Raw genomic sequence first — 19,536 nt, forward strand, 5'->3', positions numbered from 1 at the left:
CTCCTGGAGAAAGAAAAGAATACAAAAATCCCTCAATATCAGACCCTCTGAATGCTTTCAATGGATGTTAACCACCCACTTTCTCTGGGTCCATCAGTCTCAAATGCAGGTAAGGCTTTATGGATGTCAAAAAAATAAATAAGTTATTTTCTCTAGTTTTTTTAAACTCAAATTTCTTTTATCTTTAAGCCCTTCCTTGGCCCTCATCTAGCAAATAGATATAGAGCATCCAGCATACTGCAGACACCATCCGCGTGAGAGTTTTCCAGTTGTTTCAGAGGTCAAGTGATTATGCAGCTCAAACCCCTAAAATTTCTTACTAATGTGAAATTATTATTATTTTTTTGAAACAAAGTCCCACTCTGTCTCCCAGGTTGGAGTACAGTGGCACAATCTCGGCTCAGTGCAACCTTCACCTGCCGGGTTCAAGCCATTCTCCTGCCTCAGCTTCCCAAGTAGCTGGGACTACAGATATGCACCACCACATCCGGCTAATTTTTTTGTATTTTTTTTAGTAGAGATGGAGTTCCACCATGTTGGCCAGGCTGGTTACGAACTCCTGACCTCAAGTGATCTGCCTGCCTCGGCCTCCAAAAGTGCTGGGATTACAGATGTGAGCCACCACTCCTGGCCTGAAGTTCTTTAATAAATACCTATATCTTCACCTTTTTGACATGCTGAAATCACTATACTTATTCCATTACTATTATTAAAGCTATATGTGTTATCTCATTGAATCCTCATACTGTTAAGGGAGACACTACTACTATTCCTATCTGTTTTTCAGATAAAGAAGCTAAAGTTGAGAGAGATAAACTAACAAGCTCAAGACTAAAAGGTTAGGATCTTAGTCTGTTTCAGCTGCATAAGAAAGTACCATAAATTGGGGGGCTTATAAACAACATAAATTTATTACCCACAGTTCTGAAGGTAGAAAGCCCAAGATGAGGGTTTCAGCACTGTCAGGGCCCATGGAGGGCGATCTTCCAGGTCGCAGACTACTGACTTCCTGCTGCATCTTCACATAGTAGAAGGGGCAAGTGAGCTCCCTTGAGCCTATAAGGCCACTAATCCCATTCTTGAGGGCTCTGCTTTCATGATCTAGCTACTTCCCAAAGGCCTCATCTTTTAACATTATCACATCGGGGATTAGGTTTCAATATATGACTTTCAATGGGATGCAAACATTCAGACTACGCCAGTTAGTTAAGTGGCAGATCAGGATTCACACTCAAGATTGTCTCCTCTACCCAAGTGTATTAGTACATCTTCAGGCTGCTGATAAAGACATACCCAAGATTGGGTAATTTATAAAGAAAAGAGGTTTAATGGACTCACAATTCCACATGGCTGGTGAGGCCTAACAGTCATGGCGGAAGGCGAAAGGCATGTCTTACATGGCATCAGGCCAAGAAAAAGAATAAGAAGCAAATGAAAGGGGTTTTCCCTTATAAAACATCAGATCTCATGAGACTTATTCACTACCATGAGAACAGAATGGGGCAACTGCTGCCATGATTCAATTATCTCCCACCAGGTACCTCCCACAATCCGTGGGAATTATGGGAGCCAGAATTCAAGATCAGATTTGGGCGAGGACACAGCCAAACCATATCACTGAAGCATTGATAGGTACTGTGCACTTTTACCTTATTTAAAAGTGATACTCTTTATATATTTCTTCCATTTATAGTTGGCATTCATGTTCTTGCTTTATGCTGACTATGTAAGTGCACGTGGCATGTAGGTTAACCAAATTCTGTTATCTAATGATGGGAATACAGCCTCTGTTTTCAAAGAATTGCAAATCCAAACCCAAGGGCCAGGTGTATTTTGTCTTTTCATAAGATTTATTCCGCAGGATATTTATCATTTTATATCCAATTTATTCCTGTGGTTTTTTTTTTCCAGAATTGTGGCCTTAGGGCAGGAGTTTGCAAGAATTTCATAACACATTAAATTAACCCAGAGCCAAAGTAAATATTCAATTATGCCAATCATTTTTTCTTCGGCTCCCTCAAGAAGTATTTCCTGTATTTATTGAGTGTATGCTAGTTTCCAAACAGTGTGTGAGACACTTGGAATACACATTTAATAAAATTTGGGCCTTATGAGGTAGCATAAGGAATGGACATATATGCAGGTAGCTATGTCAATGGTGATTGTTAAATATGAAAGAATTTTGTGAGGCATTTGCTTGGAATCAGCTGTTAGAAATATTTACACCACAGAAATCTGCTAATACTACAAATCAGGTTTGGGTTTTTTTGTGTTTCTGTAGGAGAGGAGAGAAAATGTGACTGTTGTGTTTAAAAGACCTCTATTTCCTCTTGAGATAAGATCACATGCTGAGAATGGAGGGTAATGGAGGTGAGGTAGGTGACTTGAGAGTAGAAATGTTTTGGAAGAGCTGTTGAGAAAAACAGCAAAAGGAAAGAACTGAGAAGAAGGAAGAACACTGAAGTTATTATATACATATCTATGTGTATACATAGATATGTATACATATATTCTATATATAATAAACACACATATATGTATATGTATGTATATTATGTATATATGTGTGTATGTATATGTATATACATACACACACCTGTAGTTTTAAGTTTTTATATATATAACTTTATATATGTATGTTTTATATATAAAGTTATATATAATCATATAATCAAAATATATATAACTTTATATATGTTTTATATATAAAGTTACGTATATAACAACTTCAATATTCTTTCTTCTATTTTTAGATTATATCTATAAATTCTATAATTATTTGTAGAAATTATCTATAGATACTTCTTCAGAAAAAAACACAAAAATTGTAAATTGTCATATAAAGATGGTAAAATTGTTAATTTCACCTGAAGTTTAGATGCTTTGTCTGATAAAAATTAAAGAAAAATGAGTTCTAGTTAATTGTCCCATTAAATTACGTAGAAGAGAACCAGTTTGCCCCTCTGTCTAAGGTTGAATTATGGTTGTGTTGTCCGTAATTATATTGTCTTATCTGTCAAGTAATTATTTTTAAAAGTATCAATGATGCATTTCATTTGGATATTATACTGTACAAAGTGCTTTTAGTTTACATTATCTCTTTTGATCTCATCTATTGTTGATCTCTGGTTGGCATATTACTGTATTTCAATGACACTGCTAGACCTTCTACCACACGCTTTGAAGAAAGACTCATGTAAAAGCAAATTTAAAGTTATCTCTGATGACTTTTAGATAAACAAATAAGCCTGAAGAAAAATAACCCAAAGGGCTGGAAATTCATGGCAAATTGTAACTATTTAAGAAAGAGTTTCATTAGAAACGTAAGATATGTGGGTTTGATAAAGAATAGGGCAATGGAAAGTACTTGTAAATCAGTGACAAAAATTTATTATGAATTTGTCTCTATCTCTGAGCTAAACAATCTAAGATGAATAATTTTCTTCTGATCAAAAATGCAAAAGTAGAAATTTTTGTTTGTTTGTTTGTTTTGTTTTGTTTTGTTTTGTTTTGAGACGGAGTCTCGCTCTGTCGCCCAGGCTTGGGTGCAGTGGCGCGATCTGGGCTCACTGCAAGCTCCGCCTCCCAGATTCACGCCATTCTCCTGCCTCAGCCCCTCGAGGTAGCTGGGACTACAGGCGCCCGCCACCACGCCTGGCTAATTTTTTTGTATTTTTAGTAGAGACAGAGTTTCACCATGTTAGCCAGATGGTCACAATCTCCTGACCTTGTGATCCGCTGGCCTTGGCCTCCCAAAGTGCTGGGATTACAGGCTTGAGCCACCGCGCCCAGGAAATTTTTAAAAGCTACATATATTTTTTTTCTAGAAATAACAGAGAAAATGCTTAAACATATGTCTCTATTAACCTGCTGTCCACCGATTGGCAATTTCAGTTTATGGCTTTTTTGTCTGTACATATTAGAATAGATATTCTATAATAACAGCAATAATACATAAGAATAAGTGAAATTTCAAAGCTAATGCTCAAGCTTTCCTAATTATTTTTTTTAATAACAAGAGGCAGTCGTTAAGGACAGAAGTCTGATTCCTGTAGATGAAAAATCTCTTTATATTCTAGCTTTGAATTTGGCAGCTATTGTTTGAGCATTTATTGTGTGCATGGTAGTTAGATGGGCTCTTCCTGAATTTAGAAAAATAATCCAAAGTATATTTAACTCTCCATGACTTTAGCACTCCTTCCTAGAGCCTTTGGGAGCATTAACAGCAAAAATAAGAATAGCTGTTTGGAAATTTGGGAGAGAGTCAACATTTTTATGACATTTCTAACCTTTAAGACATTCCTTGCCTGGCTGTCACAGACCAAACTTTTGAGTCACTTTGTGTCTTGTAGGGAACATTTTCCAGTCACCACTGTCCTTTCCATTTAATGAATATTAACTACTTGAATAAAATATGCCTATCAGATAGTTTCAACTATTTACTCCAGCCTAAGCTAATTTTACTATTTAAGAATTATGGACTGTGTAGTTAAACCAATATTGATAAATTAAAAACATATTAATTGCATGCAATTTACAAATTTGTAGCTATTCCAGGGACAAGTTTCAACAGTGTAGACCATTTACAATGTCCTTTTAAATCATCTTTAGTGGAATTCATTCCTTTTTTTGTCTTCCTTTTTTTTTAAATGTTGTTTAGGTCCTCAAAGTTTAAAATAAAAGATAAAGACAGGTAGACTGCTCTTTCTACCACTGGAATATTCATATCTTTTTGCTTCCTCTATTCACACTCATTATTAGGAATATATTTTTCCACTCTAGGAAACAGGTATTACACTTTCAAATAAATGAACATTTACATTAAATTATTGCTGTCAAATTGTATATGAATTTATCATAAGTAAAGTTAATAGTTGACCTTTCATCTCTTGTCTTACTTTCTATACTTAAATTGGGCTCAACATTCACAAATTAGGTTCAGAGAACATTACTGATATTATCTTTTATTGTAGAAATTGTGCTTGCCTATAAATTATCCCATTTAATCTCTAAATAGTTTATGAGATATTAGTATGCCTATCTCAGAAATATAATAGTTCAGAAAAAAATGAGAATATAAATTAGGCAAACTTACAGTCATGTCAAAGAAAATTAGAGCAATTACTACCTATGAACACAAGTCTTTCGATTATTTTCACTGTATTTCAGTTGCTTCTGTACCAAAAAAAGTTTGATTTTAGCAGTGGCAGTTCCTGTCGACACTGGTACATGACCTTTTGCTTTCTTACTTTAAACTCACTAAGGAATTGTGGAAATTGAAATCATGGTCCGTTATTAACTTGTGTAATACTGGGCAACCCAGAAGGCCATACAGAACAATGAGAATATCTAGCCAGTAGCTTAAGGTTAGGGATCCAATAATGGAATTTTAGAAATCTTTCATTGACAGAATGATTTGTGTTACAAACAAAAATGCCCAGAAAGTTGAGACCAGTCATGAAAAACAATGTCCCAGAAATAAAAAAAGTTTTTAGTGGAAAATGAGTATTCAGTCATTTAAAAGCTCTGGATATATTAGAGAAAGAGAGCTCAAGTCGGTGTTCTATCAGTTACATTATAGGTCATTTAGCCTAGTAGTGTCCAAATCTTTTTTAAACAGCTCAATCATTTTCTTCCCAAGTAGAATCTTACATTCTATTTTAATGTTTAGCAAATAACAGTGATGTGTTTGAATTATTGCTTTCCAAGTGACATTTGCCATTTATATTCTGTCTATTTCTCAATTTCATTTTGGATACCCATTGAAGAAATATGTGTGGTATGTAACACGTTTGATTGTGTCTGTTCTTTTTGCTGTTTTTGAATTCTTTTTAGAAAATTTATTTTCTTTTTTTTTTTATTATTATACTTTAAGTTTTAGGGTACATGTGCACATTGTGCAGGTTAGTTACATATGTATACATGTGCCATGCTGGTGCGCTGCACCCACTAACTCGTCATCTAGCATTAGGTATATCTCCCAATGCTATCCCTCCCTCCTCCCCGCACCCCACCACAGTCCCCAGAGTGTGATATTCCCCTTCCTGTGTCCATGTGATCTCATTGTTCAATTCCCACCTATGAGTGAGAATATGCGGTGTTTGGTTTTTTGTTCTTGCGATAGTTTACTGAGAATGATGATTTCCAAATTTTTGCACAACACCTGATTTAGTTCAGTAATACAAAAGAAAAGCCTGGGAATCATAGGAGGTCAATTTACCTGCCAATAACACAAAGGAGTACTAGTTGTTGTGAATCTCAGCATAGCATTTCATTATGATATTTTTCTAAAAAGCCACCTGACTCCACAGAATGAAAGCACTCATTCATTCTCACTTCCTCCTCCTTTTCCTCCCTCCTTTAGCCATCAAAAAGTAACGGCATTTCCATTCACATCACCATTGATGTTTCCATCATAGGAGCAGCAGAAAAGAGTTCTAAACATGGTGCCGAAGACAAGACTCAGACCATTATTACAGCAATGAAAGAAAGAATGAAGATCAGGGAGAAAAACCGGCCAGAAGTATTTGAAGTAATCCAGGAAATGTTTCAGATTTCTAAAGAAGATTTTGTGCAGTTTACAAAGGCGGCCAAACAGAGTGTACTGGATGGGACATCTAAGTGGTCTGCAAAAATAACCATTACAGGTAAAAATAAGTCTTCTTAAAAATTTGTATTGTAAATTGAGATTTTTATGTGCCCTAGAAATAACTGCTAATAATAATTATAGGTAAAATAAATGATTATTTTTTGAATCATGTTAATATGAACAAGACTAGTTGGTACTTCACATTTTGAAAATACATACTAGATAAGTGAAATAATTTTAGTCTGTGTCTTGTTCTAATCACAAGTTCTTTCATAGGAAAAAGTTTCTGTTTTTCAATATATTCACCTGCAGTGTACAAGAAATGAGCATTTTTGTTGCCTACCAGTGATAAATTATAACAGTAGCTAATAATCTGTTCAGTTAATCTTTTTAAATGAGAAAATCGATGTTATTTTACTTACTCCTGGCTCAACATCCCTCATCCATTTGGTCCTCGAGTCAGCACAATTTGAGTTTAATGATATCTAGTAAATTGGACTTCTGAAGTTGCTTGTAATGTCAACAGCGAGTGACTGTGCAGCCTGTTAACATTTACCAAGACTCTTTACTTACTCATTTTGTATTTACAAGATAAACAAAGATGCTTTCTCAACTATGTAGAGTTGATCAATATCGACGGCAGACTCATAAATAAATCAGTTTGGATTACAGGCCTTTGAATTATGTTGGGTAATTTTTCATATAAGTGTAGGTATATCTTCCTCATTCCTCTGTACATGTATGCAGTAATGTGTATGAGTATATAGCTAATATGTATATGCATGTGTATGTATATAGCTACTTTTCATTAAAGACAAGAGCAAAAATTCCAGATTTTAATGTTGTATATTTATTTTTATTAAATTTTTTTAAAGTTCTGTGAGTCATGAGAATGAAAGCAATGGGGATGCATCTATAAACCCAAAGAACCAAATGACAGAAAAATTGTCTTTGTTATTATTATTTTTTGTTTCTGAGGACTCTGTATGTTAAAATGTTTATTTTGGTTTATTTCAGTGGTTTCTGCACAGGGTCTACAGGCAAAAGATAAAACAGGGTCTAGTGATCCATATGTTACAGTTCAAGTTGGAAAGAACAAAAGAAGAACAAAAACCATTTTTGGAAATTTGAATCCAGTATGGGATGAGAAGTTTTATTTGTGAGTATATAATGTGAAACCTTTACAAATATTAAATTATTTAACAATGAATTTAAGACGGGCATAAAAAGGATGCAATAATTATCTCATATTTTAATAATCTCTTACCCAAAAGTAATAAAAAAGTAAAAGTAATGTTATAAACTCCCTCAATACTCTCATAATATTTATTATTTATTCTTCATCTTTGGAAGCAAGTGAATAAGAAGAATACTTCAAATCAAAAAAAGATGGCATGACTGGGGTGGCTTTGCAGGAGATAAAAAAAGATATACAACATGATCTATAACTTGAGATGACCCAACATAGCCAGAAATGTAATCTTGATTTAACAGTATCTTGACATCTGAAGATTTATAACTAAAGCCAGTAGACTTAGAGCATCTCCTGGCCCATCACTTGGGGTGGAACCATATCTACATTAGCTTATATTATTGAGATGGTTGATGATAAATTTTATAACCTTGCACATTCCATGAGGGCATTTATTTTTAAACCTCTTATATCTTTTACTGAAAAGCAGAAACTCATTTTTCTCTCAAAAGTTCTTTTTTTTAACACTCCTTTGTAAAAAAATGAATTTCAGTTATTATTTGGTAGAAGTAAAAATTCCTACATGAGTTAAAGACAGTCTTTTTTCTTTAGTTCTCTCTTTGCAAATGCTTTAAACAGGAATCTCATTACCATGGTAGGTAAATACACCCAGAACATATAGCTTATTTGGGAATGTGGGCAATATTGTGTAAGAAGTGGAGTTTCTTGCATATATGGCCTGATGAAGGAAGTCTTAAGAAATAGGTTTGGAAAATCAATTGGAACCAAATAACAGAGGGTACTGTAGAATGAACTAAGGGATTTGGAGGATTTCTCCCTTCAGAGTTCTGGGAGAGATTAATATCCCTTTACATGTTAAAATAGAAGACAAGAAATCAATTGGAAGTTAAAATTAAATTTCCTGTTGGAGTCACATAAATGAATAAAGCAGGAAAGGAACAACAAAGGGGAGGGATGAAGACTATGGAAAACTGGAAAACAGGTGATTCCCAGAAAAGAAATGGCTTCCGTTGCCATACGATCATGTAGACAAGATGTAGCTAGAGCTTCCAGTTTTTCAGGAAGCTGGATATCTGAAACCTTAGAAACAGTTTTATTGAGGTGTAATTGACATTACATAAAATCTACACATTTAAAGTGTACATTTTGTTAAGTTTTGACATATGTGTACCTCCTGTCACTACAGACAAGATAATGAACATATCCATCAGTGCCCCAAAATATTCTTTATGCCTCATGGAAAGTCATCCCTTCTGACTTCCCGTGTGCAAAGGCAGTCTCTGGTTTGCTTTCTGATGCTATAGGATACTTTTCATTTTGCATTTTCTAGAATTTCCTATAACTAGAACAATATGGCATGTAATGCTTTGTGTGGTTCTATTCATTCAACATAATTATTTTGAGATCCATCCAAATTGTAGGGTATGTCAATAGCTTATTTTTATTGCTTGTTAGCATTCCATTTTATTAATATATCACAGTTTATTTTACCATTCACCTCTTGATGGATATTTTGGTTTGTTTCCAGTTTTTGGTTAATGACAACAAAATGATCCATATGTTAAATGAATGACTCATACTAAAACTGACATTTGTATGTAAATATTTGTGTGGACATATGTTTTTATTTCTCTTGACTAAATACCTAGAAGTGGAATGAATAGCTGGATCACATATTCGGAATATGTTTAATATTTGAGATATTTTTTCCAGATGAGTGTACCATTTTATCCTTCCACTACAAATGTCTGAGAGTTCTAGATCAAACATATCCTTCCAATACAAATGGTCCTCGACTTATGATAGTTTGACGTAATGATTTTTTACTCTAAGATATATTCATCACGATGTAATCCCATTGTAAGCTGAGGCGTTTCTTAGGATCTATAATTGGGGTATGGTTTCTATTAAATGCCTGTCACTTTTGCACCATCATAAAGTTTATAAATCCTAAATTGAACCAACATAAGCTGGGGACCATCTGCTGTGTTGCCCATGTTTAGTGCATTTTCAACTTTTGATAGTTTTGTCTTACAGTGGGTTTATCATGATGTAACCCTATTGTAAGCTGAGGAGTATCTGTACTTGGTAAGGCCAGTTTTTGACATTTTAGCCATTCTGATCCATATATAGTGTTATAGTGGTTGTATTTTGCATTTCTCTAAGGACTAATAATTTTGAGAATGTTTTCATTTGCTTATGTGCTATGTATCTGCTTTGGTTAAGTGTCTGTTCAAATATTTTGTCCATTTGGTATTGCTTTTGTATTTTGTATTTGTATAGCTTTTATGGTTTTGGGTTTTACATTTAGGCTTATGATACATTTTGAGGTGATTTTTGAGTATGGTATAAGTGATAGACTTAAGTTCATTTTTTTGCATATGGACATATACTTGTTTCTGTGCCACATTTGAAAGCACTATTTTTCTCTACTAAATTGCTTTTACATCTTTGATAAAATTCAGCTCTCCATATATATGTGTCTGTATTTCTGAACGTCATTCTGGTGGTGGTGGTGATGGTGGTTGTTGTTGTTTTGAGACAGAGTCTCGCTCTTTTGCCCCAGCTGGAGTGCAGTGGCACAATCTTGGCTCACTGCAACCTCCACCTCCCGGGTTCAAACGTTTCTTGTGCCTCAGCCTCTCGAGTAATTGGAATTACAGGCATGCACCACCATGCCCAGCTAATTTTTTGTATTTTTAGTAGAGACAGGGTTTCACCATATTGGCCAGGCTGGTCTCAAACTCCTGACCTTAAGTGATCTCTCTGCCTCAGACTCCCAAAGTGCTGGGATTACAGGCATGAGCCACTGCATCTGAACATGTCGTTCTGTTTCTTTGATCTATTTATCTGTTTTCTAATAACACACAGTCTTGATCATTGTAGCTTTATAATAAGTCTGAAAATTGGGTAGAATTAGTCTACCAACCTTCTTATTTTTTCAAATTTATTTTGGCTATTTTGTAACCTATCAATTATTCGATATTAATTTAGGAATTGATTCATCTTTTTTTTACAAAACAAAACAAAACAAAAAAACCCTGATGGAATTTTGGTTGCTTTAAAGCACTGGCTAAGATTTCCAGTATGATGCCAAATCAGAGGTAAGAGCAGACATCTTAGTCTCATTCCCAATCTCAAGTGGAAAACTTCATTTCTTGATTAACTATGGTATTAGCTGTAGCTTTATTGTAGATGCCATTTATCCAGTTAAAAAGTGATTTTTCTATTCTCAGTGAACTGAGAGTTTTGACCAGAAATAGATGTTGCATTTTGTTACATTCTATTTCTGTATCTATTGAGATGATCATATGATTCTGAATGTCATTTTAAATTTTTTTTGCTTTTTCAATAACAAATCTGCAGTTGTCCACATTTTTGCTTCTCTGTGTATAGTATATCTCCCCTACTCCTCCAACTGCTTTTAAAATATTTTTTCAACTCATTTGTACAATTGGTTTATGATTTCACATGGTGTAATATTCTTCCTTTTTCTAGTGTTTAGGGTTTGTTTAGCTGTTTGGGACTGTGGGTCTACAGTTTTCTTTCAAATTTGGAAACATTTGGTCATTATTTCTTTAAATATTCATTCTGCTGTCTGTTTGGAGGCTCTACTTGAATACATATTAGGCCTCCTGAAGTTGCCTCATAGCTCCTTGACACTCTGAGGACTTTTCTTTCTTTCTTTCTTTTTAAATTTTACTTTAAGTTCTGGGATACATGTGCAGAAAGTGCAGGTTTGTTACATAGGTATACATGTTCCATGGTGGTTTGCTGCACCTATCAACCCATCATCTAGGTTTTAAGCCCAGCATGCATTAGGTATTTGTCCTAATGCTCTCCCTCCACTTGCGCCCCACCCCGCAACTTTTCTTAATTTCTTTTTTTTCTTATTTTTTTCTTCTGTATTTCACTTTGGATTACTTCCATTGTGTGTGTTTAAATTCACTAAGCTTTGCTTCTGTAATGTCTAACCTGCTAAAATATAAGCCACTGTATTTTTCATATTAGGCATTTTCTTTTCCATCCTAGGAAATCCTAACTGGGTCTTTGCATCTTCTATGCCTCAACTTAAATTTTTGAAAACATGCAATATTTATAACTGTTTTGATGTCCTTCCCTACCAATTCTAACATCTATGTCCAATCTTGGTCACTTTTGATTGATGGATTTTTCTCCTCATTATGCATTACATTTTTCTGCTACTTTGCTTGCCTGGTAATTTTAGCTTGAATTGCAGACATTGCAAATGTTACTTTGTTGCTTGCTGGATATTGTAGCATCCTACAGGTATTATTGAGCTTAGTTCTGGACATACTTAAGTTACATGGAAATATTTTTGTGCTTTGGATCTTGCTTTTCAAATGTGTTAAAGGGGAACGAAATAGTGCTCAATTTCAGGCTAATTATTCCCCATATAATGAAGGCAAGACTCTTCAGCATACTCTTCCTACTAACTCATGAATTAGGAGGTTTTGTCTTCTGCCCGGTAGAAATTAGTATGATTTCTAGAACTGGCTGTGTGTTGGGCACAATTGCATCAAACTTTTAAATCTTAATCTGGCCTTGGGCAGTTTCTTTATGTGCATGCACTTATCATTACTCAACTCATTTCTCAAGGGGACCCCTGTGCAGATGGTTGAAATCTTCCTTCTGTTCAGCTCTTTTATTTTTGATATTATGCCCTGTGACCTCTAGCTGCCTTGGTCTTCCCCAACTTTCAATTCTGTCTTTCAACTCAAAGAGTCTAATGGACTCTACCTTGGTTTCTTTTTTTTTTTTTAATTTTTTATTTTATTTTATTTTATTTTTATTATACTTTAAGTTTTAGAGTACATGTGCACAACGTGCAGCAAACTATCTACCTTGGTTTCTATTCTTTGCACAGTGATTGGAAAACTCCCTCAAGGCAATAAGCTGAAGTAATCATAGGGCTCACTTTCTTTCTTTCTTTCTTTTTCTCTCTCTCAGGTATCACTGTTCATCACTGACATATCTCCATTATATTGAAAACCACTCTTTGATATATTTTGCTCACTGCTTGATTTTTTTATGTGGGAGGGTATCTCTGGTCCCTGTTAATCCCTCTTGACTAGAATACAAAGTCTGGAAACCTGAATTTGATTGATAAGCAAAAAACAAAATAAAACAGTATGAGAGCCAACATAGGGCATGTCAAAGAGAATAAAATTTCTAGAAATATTGATCCAGTTGTAATCAGTAAAATAAAATAGAAATATTTATTGTATTATTTTAATCCTTCAAAGGGTCCTCCTTGAGAAATCAACTGAGTAATGATAAGTGCAGCCAAATAATGATGCATGTGATAAAACTACCTAGGACCACCCAAGTACTTGATGTGACAGTTCGCAGTGCTCATCCAGACCAGGGCTAGTGCTTGTTCCCACCAGACTGGCTAAAATGCATCATAGTTCATGGGGAAAGTACACAGAAGTACACACCGGAATGGACCATTAAACTATGAATTATCTGTATTATTATTGGCAGTTTTCATATAATTTTCCATGTTGTGTGCCTGGTTTCCTTTTGATAGGAGGCTGTATCTGTACTGGCAGTAACAATATATGTATTTTTTAAACAACATCATTTCAAAGAAGAAATTCAAATTTAACACTGTACCTGGCCATGCATGAACTATATATAAGTACATAATTTTTCAAAATATTTTCCACTTTACTGATAAAATATTTATTAACTTTAAGTGAAGTTACACTTGTAATTCTTTTCTATTTGTCTCCTTTTTAAATGCCAACTTTTTTAACATTAGTTCTTTCTGTCATCAGTTTCCTGAATTCTGAGATTTTATTCTTATTATACAGGTTCTATATCACTGGCTCCAGAAATACTATTTTGAAGCTACCAGTGCATGTTTTCATTTATCATAAAAATGGCATGAGAATTGCAAAGTTACCTTTTCTTTATAAATGGTTCTCTTTTGCAGAAAGAGTTCACAGTGAATTTATGTTCAGACTTTGAAAAATGTATACACGTCACAGATGAACTCATCCATACCTTCCCCTCCCCTGACAGTTCTGCCCTGTGAACTGGGGTGGAAAAAATATATACTGACATTCTGAAAATAAGATGTTTTATTAATAGTGTGACTTTAACTTCTGAGCTTTAGCTTGTCTAATATGAAAAATAGGGATAATAACACATACCTCACAGAATTGTTATGTTTTTTGAGGTAGATACTATATATGAATTTCATAGAACTTGTTAAGTGTTAAAAATGATAGCTGTATTATTATTAGCATTAATAACATGATTATATCTTTGTGCTGAGCTTCAGGTCTTTACACTAAATATGACAGTAATAGTCCCATGCCAAAAAAGTTCCAACTTGAATAGTGAGGCCAAGGGAGAACCAATGAATAGGTTGCTGTAAAAAGAAAAAAAAAATTCTACTAAAATAAGAATCAGAGAACTGAGACTGGGAAATGGATCTGAGAGATAGTTTTGTCCAACTTGCTCACTTCACTGATGAGAAAATCAAAGCTCAGATGGGTTGTAGTACATTCGACACTACAAAGTAGTGCCCTGTTGTGAAGCCACAAATAAGATACAAGCAGAAATTGGGAAGTGTGATTTTTTTTTCCCCTACATCCAAACTCTTCACTTGAAAAATTGCTGCAGACCTAATCAAGGCAAGCAATCACAAAACTGGTAAAATGAAAAGGTAGTTGAAATAATTTTTCAACTTTGGGATTTGGCCTTAATTATCCCCTCATTAATTGCACTTTAATGCCCTCTAGAGATTTTAGTGCTAAATAATTTCAATTTTAATTTTATTTATCTTACTTTAAAACAAAGAGTTTGAATTTATAATCTTTAAAATACTACAGATGTTGTGTGATTTCAGAATGGGGCACTCTGGACAGCATTTGGAGAGAACAGAGGCATAACCAATTAAGCCCTTACAGAAATCTGAGTTACAAGGGGTTGTAAACAAATGTTTAATTCCTAAAATATCACGTGAAGATTAATTAAGATAACACATATGAAAGCACTTTGAAAATGATAAAGTATCATATAAATCTAAGGTGCTGGTTATCTTTGCTCTTTGATCCTAAATTGTATAGTTGATCATTTCATAATTAATTATGACCTTCAATTTCACTTTCCTTTGCTACTGTTAATGAAATGTCTTATGCTTATCATAAACCATTCCCTCAGGAGGAAAACAAGTAAGTCTCTCTCAGTGAGTTATAGAGAGAAAATGCCAGTATGGTCTGCCAGTTTGAATAAGAAATTTGAGAGTTAGGAGATGACATTTTGTTCATATGTTGATGCTGTTCCCTGAGGACTCTATAGTTGAGGCCTTGGTGCCTCCTTTTTGCAAACTTCTGAAATAAAAACAAATTTCATGCTGACTCCCTGCAAGAGTTGAGGTAGGTCATAAAGCTGATAGTAGATATGTGTTACTTAATCTGTTTTTAATAGATATTAACCATTGGAGTAAAGAATTAGGTTAATGAAAGTCTAGTCAACAAAATGCCTGTGATAGGAGTGCAAATTTGTCCTCATTTATAGTAGCATTGAATAGGCATGGGAATGGTAGTTAAGTATTCTACGTATGTAACCGACTGGACAATCAGCTCCACTTACTTCTTGGAGTATCCATTTAATTCCACCTAATTTCCTGAGTGACCGTTATATGTAAAGCACTGTAGTTAAGTACCATGGAAAGTATTGACTTAAAGAGTGATTCCACGTTATACAAAAAGCTCTCTGGCCAACAAGATTATAAACCTGAACACCAGTACTATTCTGGGTCTAACATGTTTCTTGACCAATCCTTAACCTCTTTGAATCTCAATTTCGCCATGGGAAATGTGCTAAAAGTTATTCCCCATCTTGACAGACAGTAACACTAAACTCATAATGCTGTAGTTTAGAAGCATGATTGTTTTGGACCTTTTGAAGTATATGGCAGCCACGTTAAATTCCTAGCTACCCAGATGTGGTGCGCAGAGTGCCTCAGGCCCGTGGGTCTCCACCATGCCATGTGCTGCTCAGCCGGGTCTGAGTATGAGTTAAGCATAAACTAAGCTCTATAAAAGATAATTTATTTAATACCATATTTAAAATATTTTGATAGCATGCAGACTAATATTTTTAAATGACAGCCTGAACATAATCATGCATCTGATTTATTGCCTAGATTACCAACAGTCTTTTCCTAGGCTATGTGGGAAGGGAGTATTTCCTCAGTTGTCTGAGCCATTTTACAGTGATGGTACCAACATCAGCAAGTCATTTGTCACAGAATATGGTTCCACAGTTTCTAAAGCAAGGAGTTTAGTCACACTTTATGGGATTAGAATTTATTTATTTATTTATTTCTCTTTTTTTTTCTAGTCATTGCCTACATTGTGATTATGTCTAGCAGCAGGAAAATAATAATAACCAATTCTACTGTTCGCTTGCTAAATGAGATTGAGCCATTACCTATCCACATACAGCGAAGCCAACAGAACAGAATTTACATTATCACTGCTTCTCACTAGAATCTAAGGGTTTTATAATAAATAGCGGAAGGAGTTATGGAGAGATCTAAATTGAATGTCATAAAATATGAACTTAGGGTCACCAAAGAAAATTAATTCACAGTCAGTAAACTAGAAAATATCAAATCAAGATGCATCTTTAGAGCTATCACTGTAATATTCCATAGGCAGGCGTGCAAGGTGCTATGAACTTGACTTAGTTTTAAATTAAGAACCAAACAGAACTTAAATAAAATCTCCCAAATCTTTAGGGAGCAGTTGAGGGTACAAACAGCAATCTTTGGGGGTAAAACGGACTGTTCTGCAGGAATCTGTCTCAGTCAGAGGAAAGAGAACCCTCTACAATTAAACTAGTACATGGAAAACGGATTAGGTGAGGACAAATTTTAATATATGAGAACAGAAAGTCCTTGCAGAAACCAGGAAAAGACCAACAAATTGTCCCAAGGGCAGAAATGATTATGCTTGTTTATTCCTCTCTTCTTCTCTGAGAGTTTATTCACCTATATCTGTTTTTCCATCTTTCCATTTGCACACACACTCCTTTCACTGTGTCCCTATCTCCCTCCTTTCCCCGCTTTTCCCCTTCCTCGCTTCTCTGCACACTGATCTGATTCTTGATCACTACTCAATAGATTTTCTTGTTTCTCACTTCCCCATGGTATATAATAGCCTTGGCCATGTGTTTCCCAACTCTAGCACTCAGTTTGCTGCTGGAAACCTCTTTGGGTTTTTCAATAATTAGCTCAGTTCATCTTTACAAAGCACCACACAAGTCCTGGGTTATTGGTCTATCAATGATTGGAACATCTTAAAACTATCACTTGTATGTTTCATGTGTGGAATGGAGACCAGGGAAGTCTTAATGGGGCGTGCTAGTCACTCATTTGTGGGTTGAAGCAGTTTCCCCTGAGTGTAGTATTACACTACAACCAACTGATCTAGCAGCATTTTCAAGATCCGAAAACTAAAATGGCAATCTATCTCTACTTGGTTCATTCCCTCACTTCTTGGATGTACCCCTTGTGTAGACCACCTATTTTGAAAGCAGAAAAAGATCGACACGCTAGTACTGTCCCTGGCCAAACTGGGAGTCTGCAGATCCCTGTTGACTCAGATCCATATAGTGTAAAATTCAGCTTTCTGAGCATTTTTTTGGTTAGTATCCGCCCCAACACTCTGTAGATAAATAATTCGTTGAACATGTATTTAAGTGTGAGGTACTCTCCACAGTGTTACAGACACTGAGGTAAATATGTAAGACACATGATTTTTTTTGCCCCAGAGCTTTCATTTTTGCCCCAGAGCTTTCATTACAATTGGAGTGGAGATGATGCTGAGGCTAACATCGTCAATAGGGGGAGCCAGTCCTAGGGAGGTAGGGGAGAAGTGGTCAGTTCTGCCTGGTGCTGCCAACTTGACTTGACAATAGGATAGATATTTGACTCCAAATAAAAGATGTTTAAAGCAATGTAATATTTGAAAGCTGGGCAAAAGAAGTTTTAAATAGGTAAGCAATGTGTTGAAGAAATATTAATGGCAAGGAAGAAATATCTAAAACAAAACCCAAATCATTGCAAATATCATTATAATTATAGGCATGGATATTTGTGTGGTCATTTACTGTATCTCAAATCCTATCATATGTATAATACTTCACAACTAATCATTGTCATTATGATTGTTGTTATCATTTTACAAATGAGAAACCTTTGGGAGACCAATAGATTTGTGCTAAATAATCCATCCCAACAAGCAAAATGGAAGAAACACAACTCATGCCTGTATCTTCTATTATCACATAAATATCCACTTAAAGGTGTGTACTATAAACTCTAAAGCAACCACTAAAAAGAGAAAACAAAAAATGTTATGGTTAAAAAGCCAATAAAGTAGACTTTTTTTTTTTTTTTTTTTTTTTTGAGACGGAGTCTCGCTCTGTCGCCCAGGCTGGGGTGCAGTGGCGCGATCTCGGCTCAATGCAAGCTCCGCTTCCTGGGTTCATGCCATTCTCCTGCCTCAGCCTCCCGAGTAGCTGGGACTACAGGTGCCTGCCACCACGCCCAGCTAATTTTTATATTTTTAGTAGAGACAGGGTTTCACCATGTTAGCCAGGATGGTCTCAATCTCCTGACCTTGTGATCCGCCTGCCTCGGCCTCCCAAAGTGCTGGGATTATAGGTGTGAGCCACCACGCGCGGCCAAAGTAGACAAATTTTAATATCAAAAATGATAAATCCTATAAAGGGGGTAAAATAAACAAATGGGGGAAAACAGAAAGCAAATAGCAAGATGATAGACTAAAACTTAAATATGCCAATGATCGCATTGCATAAAAAACATCTAAATGCCCCGAATAAAAGGCAGAGATTGTCAGATTGAATAAAAAAGCAACATGCAAGCATATCCTGCCTGTAAGAAATACACTTTAAATAAAGACACAAATAGTTATACTACTCGTAGGTATGCTACTTAGAACACTTTGCCCAACAAGAACAGAATTATCTATCATTTTAAAGTACTCACAGGAGATTTGTGTTGATAGCAAATAAACACATGAAAATATGCTCAATAGCATTAGTTATTAGGGAAATTCAAATTAAAACTATGTGAAAATCACATCATACTTAGTATAATAGTATGTTCTTTGTCCCCTAGTATTATTTTTTTCTGCCCTTTTTTGAACCACTTGAATATTTTTTATAATTGTATATGATATAGTTTGTTGGGTTATTTATATCTCATTATTTTGTTATTCTAGTTATTGCTTTAGAGTTTATTATGTATATACCTTTAAGTTATAACAGCCTACCAGTAATATAATATTAATACTACTTCACATACAATATGAGAAAGTTATAATAATACGCTTCTAGTTGTCTCCTCTATACCTTTATCCTGTTGTCACTAAGTGTTGGTGAGAATTCTGGTAGAACTGGAATTCTGTTGTTGGTGGGAATATAAAATGGTAAACCACTTGGGAAAAGAATTCATTCATTTATTGAAAAGAAAATATGTGTCCATACAAAGACTTGTATACAGATATTCATAGCTACTGTTTTGTAATAACTTAAAACTGAAAACAACCCCAAGTCTTCATCAGTAGGTGAATAGATATCAATAGGTGAATAGATATAAGTTGTGGTAAATCCAGAGACTGAAATACTAGTTAATAGTGAAAAGGAATGAGCTGTAGGTATACAC

At 34.9% G+C, this 19,536-nt stretch overlaps 1 protein-coding gene across 2 annotated transcripts in view; it reads left to right on the forward strand.

Annotated features, from left to right (window-relative positions):
- The window catches only part of UNC13C (unc-13 homolog C), a 787,554-nt gene that overhangs the window by 420,262 nt on the left and 347,756 nt on the right, over window positions 1-19,536 (forward strand). For both annotated transcript variants that reach the window (XM_054667546.2, XM_009429165.5), the window contains 2 exons: window positions 6,420-6,647; window positions 7,607-7,748. In XM_054667546.2, the coding sequence (XP_054523521.1) occupies window positions 6,420-6,647; window positions 7,607-7,748 (370 nt within the window). The remainder of the gene's footprint in view (window positions 1-6,419; window positions 6,648-7,606; window positions 7,749-19,536) is intronic.

The sequence above is a fragment of the Pan troglodytes genome, chromosome 16 (assembly GCF_028858775.2).
Source record: "Pan troglodytes isolate AG18354 chromosome 16, NHGRI_mPanTro3-v2.0_pri, whole genome shotgun sequence".
In the NCBI taxonomy this organism is placed as follows: Eukaryota; Metazoa; Chordata; class Mammalia; order Primates; family Hominidae; genus Pan; species Pan troglodytes.